Raw genomic sequence first — 8,786 nt, forward strand, 5'->3', positions numbered from 1 at the left:
GTTGTTAAAATAAATATATTTAAGTGATTAAATTATTTATTTTTATAAATAAATAAATAAATATATATATATCTATATATATATATTGCATCTCTCTGGTTCAGAAGTCAAAGCGAGTAGAAGCAGAAACGCGCACTGGTTCTTCTTCTTCGCGGCGCTTCTTTTGTGGGTTGATAATGGCTGTCTCATTTGCTGGTGCGGCTCAGGGCTTGGTTTACCGTCAAAATCTGACGCTCGCATTTTCCAATTCAAACTTCAATCGCACTAAACTTCAATTTCAGGGGCCAAATCCTGCAAAATCTCAATCCCTCTCATTTTCGTCTCAATTGAAGCTTGCGAATGATGCCTCTCCTAGAAAGCATCACCGTTCCTCTTTTGCGCAGACGGATGCCGTTCGCCACATCGTCGGATCTCTTGCCAAAGCCGGTGGCCTTCGCTTTGCTGTGGTCATTTCTCTTTCCCGCTCTTTTTTTTTTTTTTTTTTTTTTGATGCCTTCTTGTTCTTCTAATTCTTCCTTGTCTGCCTTTTTTTTTTTTTTTTTCTTTCCCGAATGCTACATCTGGAAGTTATGTTCGTTCTTGAGGCTATTTGAATGGCGTTTTGTTAATAATTTCGGATTTGCGAGTGGTGTTTCTTTATCGTGTACCTAAAAGGTCGTAGTCTGGTTAAGAAACATGCTTCTAGATGATGCAGTCTCGTCTGGTAAATTATTCGCTACTAATGAGCGTTCTTTTGATTTGTTGCTTGCACCGAATTCAAAGGTTATGAATGTGATAGTCACAGTTGTGGCTGCGGAAATGAGAAATTTCTCGGCTTGGCTACAATGAAACATACCTGTGGATGAGAATTTTAGATTATAGGGATTGTATTGGAGTGATTTTGCCTTGTTTTCTTGTGATGTGTGAAACTGAACTTCTTTTTAGCCTTTTTGCTGCAGCCGTACGAGCGAATTCTGTTATCATGAGTCTAACTGAGTTTTTTTCCCCCATTGTCATTTTTAGCAACGGGCTCGTAGAATTTGATCATGACATTGTTATTTCATGCTTGCATTATTGAAGACATGTTTTCTTGCTTTGATGAAGGTTGTGGGGCGGTTCAACGAAATCGTGACAAGGCCAATGCTTGAGGGAGCTTTGTCTACATTCAAAAGTTATTCAGTTCAAGACGAGGATATTGATGTAAGCCCTTCCCTTCAGCATACTATATGTGAAAGTCAAACCTTCTGGTTTGTTTGCTAGTATTGAAAACTGAGTTTCATTTGCCTTTAATTGATCAAATCAGCCAACTGGTGGATAACAACATTAAGATTAAGGCAAGCAAGCTTGTGAATAAATATGTTCTGAAAATAGATTCTCGTCGATGCCACGAGTATATGTAAACAAATTTAACTAGATATCATGGGTTTATGTAGAGTTGGGTAGCAAAATCTACATCTTTCATCAGATTTGCATGAGAGAATGTGAATCTGACCTCTGCTTTTTGACTTGCAGCTTTAACTTTATTTGGCATGTTGACTATGTAATTCACCTCTCTATCATATCAGGTTGTCTGGGTTCCAGGGAGCTTTGATATTCCTGTAGTCGCTGAAAGGCTTGGGAGATCTGGAAAGTACCATGCTGTATTATGCATTGGAGCTGTGGTATGATTTCCCGTAATATATATCGAGTCCTCTTATATAATCTAGTCTTGGTTCCCTTGTTAATATCACGAACCACTTCTTTATGATAGATTAGAGGAGATACATCCCACTATGATGCCGTTGTAAACTCTGCTGCATCTGGAGTACTTTCTGCCGGTTTAAAATCAGGTTCGTTTTCTTTTCTTTCTTTAGTAAAAGTTTATATTCTTGTAGCCTATTAATTCAACTTACTAATTTTTGTTTTGGATTGATTTTCTTTTATAAGTTCATCTTCGAGGGTTGAGCATTGAACATAGTGGTTATGGCTTTTGAATCCAATTGTTATGTTTAAGAATTTTGGTGCCATCATATCTTGAGATATATAAGATCGTACTAGTTTCTAAATACTAAATATTGCAGTGAAGTTGGCTTAATTGTTCTAGTTTTGACCTCAATGAACCGGTGAGGGGTTAAGGAATTTCAGGGTATGATAAGGAAAATAAGAACCTGGTTGTTTTAGATTCATAAGTAGATGCAGATAAATATAAATTGTGCCATGACTATGCACATTCCTAGCTTCTTATTAAAAAAAAAAATGATTTCCCAAATTCAAGCTTATATTTCTCCCTCAGTTGCATGCTAGGCCTTGGTAATAGTTCGATTTGTAACGATAATGGTTTTAGGTCTAAGCAGTTGGGAGCTATGGTGAGCTATGTTCTTGTTCGATATGAGAATTATCTGTTACCCTTTATCCGTGTCAACTAGTGTTGACATTTATCGATAGACTTGAATATCAGTGTTGATAGCTACAATACAAGTAATCTCTGTAACCATCTTTCTAGAGACCATTTATATGTTAGGAATGGAGGGAGTAATCTCTCTGTCATTGAACAATAAAATTGGCTATTACATAGCGTTACATAATCAAATCCGATATGACTAAATCTAATTCAAATAACTAAATTAAATCTAATCCAAATAATCAAATCTAATCCTAACATTATATCCATGTTGTCATCTTAGTTCTACTCTTTCTTCATCTCCTAGTTGACGGCAGATGAAACTTAAGCGATTTTCGTATGCCTTTGTAGGTATTCCATGTGTATTTAGCGTCTTGACCACTGAGAACTTAGAACAGGTAAATATGAACTGAATAGATTGTTAACAAGTATCCAACCTAGGAGCTATGTGATTTCTGATCGTTTTGTATTTTTTGCACCCGCCCCCCACTCCTTTTTAAGGCATTCGATCGAGCTGGTGGTAAAGCTGGAAATAAGGGTTCTGAGGGTGCTTTGACTGCTGTAAGTTGTTTAAGTTTGTTTATTGTAGAGAGATTTTCATTGTATTTAAGTATCCCCATACTCTTTAACTATTTTTGTAAGTAATATTTGTTTCAATTTCACTTTTCCTACAGATGGAGCTTGCGTCGGTGTTCGAGTACGACCTGAAGTAGTAAAGAACTAAGATCGAACGATTTCCATGATCCCTAGTGTTGCGGTTTTTTGCAGTCTTGTGAGTTCTCTACTGTCTTTGCTTATGGTAGAACGCTTCATAAAATTGCAAAAAGCCACATCATGTCTGGTACTGAAGTCGGGTAATAACGGGTGGGTCGGTGGCTTTGCTTTCCTCAAGGTCAGAGGTTCTTATGCTGAAACTGGTCGAAAGAGACGATAGGTTTAACGATTTCAATTCTCAAATTTTCCTTGCTTAGAATAAAGATACGAGGGCTTTCGTTTGTGCTATTGTGTGATTTATGATGCGCAATGAACAAAGATTATATTGAAGAGGCCTTTTTGTTAACTATCAATGAACTGCTGAACGCACAGTTGTTACTCTTTTGTGGATTGTTGCTTGTTAGTAACCTACCATATGGTTGCCTCCTTTAAAGGCAGCCTTGAATATCATTATTAAAGCATATAAAAGAACAAAACATTCTTACTGGCCTCTAGAACACATTACATACAGCATGAGATGGTTGTAATTGCCACTACTCAGACGACGCAGTCTAAGTTTCCTCATTATCATTAATCCACGAGAGAAGAGAATAGAAGATGGTTATATACCAATAATGTACACATCGTTCAGAACCCGTGATTGGTTCACGTCCTAGATTACATAGCATCGTGTGCGTTTACATATAGATATGATGAATCATCCATTCAAAACAGTGTACCTATCTCAAAAATAACCAGGCAGAGACTGACTGCATAGGCTCGAGAGAAAAATAGGCAAGCTGCAAATGCTCCGTGCCATCCCGTTGAATTGAATTTCGATCACATCTCGCAAAGCTCCTTTTGGCATTCTCTTTTTCGTTCTTCGATTCTTTTCTATGCAATACGTGAAGCATTGCTAAGTAACCTAGAACTTGTGAATCAAAAATGGAGGAAGATGGTGCTCCAAAACAGCCAAGAGCTCCCTGCCTTGGCTCGCCTCTTCTAACGCCCCGCCCCCTCCGAGCCTTCTAGCGGCTTCAACCAGCTGCCCCCTTAGCTTTTGTGAAAACAAGCATCCATTCACTTTTATACATTCCCTGTACAGCGGTAGATAAGCTATTGCAACCCTGAGGGGTGGTGGAATATCTCTCAAAGAAATTGGGGATCCACCCCACCTCAAAATCCGTACAAAGTTTAAGTAATTTTCTTGACCTTGTCTCAACCCATCCAAGTAAGCTGCCTCCGACCAGTGCTCCCAAAGAAAAAATCTGAGCTCGGGAGCAACAGACTCGTCGCTTGACTTGGAGATACTGTCTGCAACAGCATACGTTGCAGAAGGATCGCCGAGAAAGTTCGAATGAAGGAGAAACTCCACACCATCAAGAGAACCACTACTCCGTTCCCCAGCAGCCTTAAGAATTTCAATGCTAAGGGCAGCAAGTACGTGTTGAGGAACACGGGGAAGAAGATAATCGGCAACGTTAATTTGGCTGCTAGACGTGGCCGCTGTGAGGGCAAGACAGAGTTCCATGTCCTGACAACCTCTTCTCACAAACCATTCAACAACAGGCAAACAGCCCCTTTCAGCTGCTCTCATCAGAGGACCCAAAAATGCTATGGCGTTACCCTCTTCCACCAAACACTCCATTGTGCCAATCTTACAATAGTGAGAAGCAAAACCCAATGCCAGGTCGACATCGACGTCCAAGCTGTTCCTTTGGGCAATCTACAAATCAGAAAAGAAGAAACATGAGGATCAGGCTAATGAGATAAGTCCTAAAGACTCTTCAATGTATGGAAAGGTAAAATAAATTTTTGCATCAGACCAAACGGATAAATAACAACATATTTTCTTTGTCAACTTGCAGCACTGCACGATTAATTTCTCACTTTGTCTGAGAGTTGTATCATTCTTATAGATGTTCAATAACAAAATCTGTACTTCAGTCTTTTACTTTATTATTGCATATATAACTCATTTTACAGGCTATAGTATATATATCAGAAAGTGGCTCTGTGTAATCATCAAATATTCAGTAGAATATCAACTAACAAATGCACGAAAAATATCAATCGAGTGAAACAAATGTATTTACATAAGTAAACTAAGAGATGAAGGTATGGAACATTATGCATATGCTTGAGCGAAATGCAACATTCAATATGGGGCAAAATGTTAAAACGTACGAGTCAGATATTAGATGTGACTTGTGGTTGACATAATCAATTTAAAATTTCTATATACTTCTAGAGTCAGCTTCAAATCTTCAAACCTTCAAATGGTATGGTATGGTAAGCTAGAAGTCCAAGATCTTGATCGGTTTCTTAGCAATTCTTGTCTTCGGGTTTCAAGAGTACTGAAGAATTTATTTTTCTGGATTTTAGTTTGGGTTTGATCTCGGATCTAATTTAATTAATTTAATCCAGAAAATCTTAAAAGTGATAATGTGGACAATAAGTAGATAATATGAACAATAAATTTATTGTACCTGTAATAAAATGCGCACGAGTTCTGTGCTTCCGAAGCGAGAAGCTTCAAGGAAGCACTGGTTAACATTGTCAGCACCACCCTCCACCAGCAAACATAATAAACCTTGGATTGCTGTCGCTGATATTCCGGCTGCCCATCCGGGATCAAAAGAACTAGAAAAGAGAGTGAGTGGGAAACAAGCAGCATCAAAGGCCTCTGTGAAATCTTTTCCAGTAAGTTGATTGCCAGCAAAATCTAGGAAAAATTTGAAAGCGGATAACTGAAGCTGGATCTCAGCAGCCGAGCTTTGAATCACTCGGTCCTGGTTTCTATGGCACCCAGAATGAAATCCAATGCATTTCAGAGCCCATTCGGTAAACTTTTGAACCTTACTGCCAGCCTCTGCTTTTAAGATCTCATCTCCATTGCACTCTTGGAGACGCTCACGCAACCTGCAAGGATTGAAATGTCAAATGTAGGAAATATAAAGGCTTATTACTATATTATAGACATTTTGATTAAAAGGAAAATATTGCAAGATATTAGATTCCATTAAACAATAAGAGGAATAAAGACAGATCTAAGCTAAGAAAAGGAAATGAAAACATGGAATTTTGGAAGATAACTTCTCATAACTAGTTGGGAGAAGAGAACAATTTGAACTTAAACAGTAGTGATTACGAGTGAACAATATTATGGGGCCATTTGCATATGAGAGATAGTAACACAATCGATTACCGGTTTCCACCTATGGGATCCCACCTTCAAGTAGACATATAAAAGTTATTCGAGCCGAACTATGGAATTAAATGAAGTCACCAATTCACTAAGATACCTTAAGGGTTCTATATGATATAGCTAAAAGTGTTGTTAGTCAAATTGGCTAAATATTTGGAAAGGTCTTTCTTTGTACTACATTTTCTCTTAAGGGATAATATTTCTAACAGATGTAAGCAGTTCCTTTCTATTGTCATGAAAACAAATTCATGCAGTAACAAAAAGAACAAACTTATTCTTTCATAATTCTCAATGAAAGTTCGGTTTCTTATCCAAAAATAAAGATGTCATTATGCTTCACCTCTGTGCCATGACGGTTACAGTATCAGCAAGACTCATTGTTCGACTCTGGCAGGCAGAGACACACGAAGCCAGAAACGATGTCCTAAGAGCTGCTCTTGTAAAGTCATAAGCTCCACTCACAATGATGTTCTTAATTAATCCAGTTATTCCGTGAAGTTCTTGCTGTGTGCTCAAAAACCAGATTGAATCCAAGGTGATACACAAAGCATCATTAAGAGTCTGAGGATCTGCCAACGCAATCAAACTCTCTGCAAGCCCCCAATCATGTGAGCTTACAGCACCCTGAAACAATCGACCTAACTCAAATCTGTCTTGTCTGCTAAGTTTCTTATCATGACTGGACTTCCCTTTCCTTCCCTTCTTAAAATCTGTCACCACAAGCATGGACTTGGGATTCTGTTCACTGGAATTACAATCATGGGCAACATGAGCTAGAACGGATTCTTTCTTCACAAGAGGTCCATCTCTAGAGAATACAACGCTACTTCCCTCACCATTCTCTGATGCAGGAGCATAAACACCACCCTTCTGAACACCAACTCCATTCTCCCCAGTTTTGATTTCCATATTTATGTGGTCGAACATCAAAGCTTCATCCTCCACATTATCCCTAATCGGAACCAAAACTTCTATCTCCATCCGCCTCCTTGATTCAATTTGCTCCGTTCCCCTTCTTCCGAAGAGCACAAAAGCAACCGAATCAATCAAAATCAACTACAACACGCTCCTTTCCCCTCATCAACAGCTCAACAATATCTACAATCTCTTCAGCACTAAACGAGCCTAATCCACAAAACAAAAAACAAACAAAAGAAATCAGGAACAATAATAACATACAGATGAAAAGTGAGAAGAATAGGAGAAACGATCAAAGAAATACCTTAAAATAGAGTGAAGTAGGAAACAATAAACAAAAAGCAATCACAACGAAAAAACCGATTCGATTTGAAGAAGAACAAGAACAAGAACAAGAACAAGAACAGATCATGAAGAATGAATCGAAGGCAAACCTGAGATTAAAGGCGGAGAGAGGAGGATGGAGAAACCCTGATCTTCTCTCCGTGTAAATTTCTGGAACATGAAATCGCTCTTTGTTTGGTCTTTTTTTTTTTTTTTTTTTTTTTTACTCTTTCTATTAATATTTAAAAAAAAAATCAAACAAAATATATCGCTTAATTTCTAAATTTTTAGTTCAAAAATATAAATTTAATCATTAATAATTTTATATAATACAAAATTGTGAATCTATGAAACGAAAAAAAAAAGATCGAATAAATAAATTAATTATTAATTATATCAAAAAATTAAATTTTTTACAAATTATATTAATTTTAAAAGTTTCAAAGTGAGTAGTGATTTTACTTAATAAAAATAAAAATAAATTTTGGAGTCACAGTCGCACTATCTTTATACCATACAGAGAGAGAGGGGCAATTATTCATCGGTGGGTCCCACTTTTTTCGCTAATCACGTGGGTCCCACTCATAATGGGCAGAGTACTGCGGTGGTCCCCACTTTACCACATTTTTTTTTTATTTTTATTTTTTCGGGAAATAAAAGCAAAATTCCAATTTTTTTTATTTTAATTTCTGTTTTTTATAATAAAAAAATGGTTTTATTTTTTATGTTTTAATTGTAAAATAGTTTCTTTTTTTAATGTTAATTTAATATAACTGCATATAGTCCATGTCGACGTTGGTTGGGAGGAGAACAAACCAACATTTATAAGGGTGTGAAACTCTTATGTAGCAGACACGTTTTAAAGCCTTGAGGGGAAGCCCGAAGGGGAAAGTCCAAAGAGGACAATATTTGCTAGCGGTGAATCTAGACCGTTACAAATGGTATCAAAGCCAAACAGCGGACAATATGTCAGCCTTCTCGCTGTTCTCCGAAGGGGGTAGACACGAGGCGGTGTGCTAGTAAGAATATTGGGCCCTAAAGGGGGTGGAATTTGGGGGCAGTCCCACATCGATGGGAGGAAGGAAAGAGTGGGCCCTAAAGGGGGTGGAATTTGGGGCGGTCTCACATTGATTGGAGGAAGGAAAGGGTGCCATCGAGGACGCTGGGCCCCAAAGGGGCCCATTGTGATGTCCCACATTGGTTGGGAAGGAGGACAAACCAATGGAAACCTTCAACCTTCCCCTAGCAGACGCGTTTTAAAACCGGAAGTCTAAAAGAGGACAA

At 37.9% G+C, this 8,786-nt stretch overlaps 2 protein-coding genes across 2 annotated transcripts; one reads left to right on the top strand and one right to left on the bottom strand.

Annotated features, from left to right (window-relative positions):
• The first annotated feature begins 96 nt into the window (after window positions 1–96).
• On the top strand, window positions 97–3,454 carry LOC111798372 (6,7-dimethyl-8-ribityllumazine synthase, chloroplastic). Its single transcript, XM_023681466.2, has 7 exons — window positions 97–446; window positions 1,084–1,179; window positions 1,545–1,640; window positions 1,730–1,808; window positions 2,711–2,757; window positions 2,861–2,920; window positions 3,034–3,454. The coding sequence occupies exons 1-7, from the start codon at window positions 177–179 to the stop codon at window positions 3,070–3,072; spliced, it is 687 nt and encodes a 228-aa protein (XP_023537234.1). The 5' UTR covers window positions 97–176; the 3' UTR covers window positions 3,073–3,454.
• Window positions 3,455–3,656: 202 nt separating this feature from the next.
• LOC111798370 (ankyrin repeat protein SKIP35) lies at window positions 3,657–7,744 on the bottom strand. Its single transcript, XM_023681464.2, has 4 exons — window positions 7,613–7,744; window positions 6,601–7,385; window positions 5,542–5,974; window positions 3,657–4,778 (listed from the first exon to the last, which is right to left on the bottom strand). The coding sequence occupies exons 2-4, from the start codon at window positions 7,239–7,241 to the stop codon at window positions 3,978–3,980; spliced, it is 1,875 nt and encodes a 624-aa protein (XP_023537232.2). The 5' UTR covers window positions 7,242–7,385; window positions 7,613–7,744; the 3' UTR covers window positions 3,657–3,977.
• Between the last annotated feature and the right edge of the window lie 1,042 nt (window positions 7,745–8,786).

This window comes from Cucurbita pepo, chromosome 7, assembly GCF_057944985.1.
Source record: "Cucurbita pepo subsp. pepo isolate OVF chromosome 7, ASM5794498v1, whole genome shotgun sequence".
NCBI classification, from domain to species: Eukaryota; Viridiplantae; Streptophyta; class Magnoliopsida; order Cucurbitales; family Cucurbitaceae; genus Cucurbita; species Cucurbita pepo.

What these genes read in the sequence shown, in the direction of transcription:
- LOC111798372 (XM_023681466.2), top strand. Translation starts at nt 177, where the DNA reads ATGGCTGTCTCATTTGCTGGTGCGGCTCAGGGCTTGGTTTACCGTCAA. An exon ending in TATTATGCATTGGAGCTGTG is followed by an intron (nt 1,641 to 1,729) that starts GTATGATTTCCC and finishes TCTTTATGATAG; the next exon opens with ATTAGAGGAGATACATCCCA. An exon ending in CCACTGAGAACTTAGAACAG is followed by an intron (nt 2,758 to 2,860) that starts GTAAATATGAAC and finishes CTCCTTTTTAAG; the next exon opens with GCATTCGATCGAGCTGGTGG.
- LOC111798370 (XM_023681464.2), bottom strand. Translation starts at nt 7,241, where the DNA reads ATGGAGATAGAAGTTTTGGTTCCGATTAGGGATAATGTGGAGGATGAA. An exon ending in GTAACCGTCATGGCACAGAG is followed by an intron (nt 5,975 to 6,600) that starts GTGAAGCATAAT and finishes CAATCCTTGCAG; the next exon opens with GTTGCGTGAGCGTCTCCAAG. An exon ending in TCGTGCGCATTTTATTACAG is followed by an intron (nt 4,779 to 5,541) that starts GTACAATAAATT and finishes TCTGATTTGTAG; the next exon opens with ATTGCCCAAAGGAACAGCTT.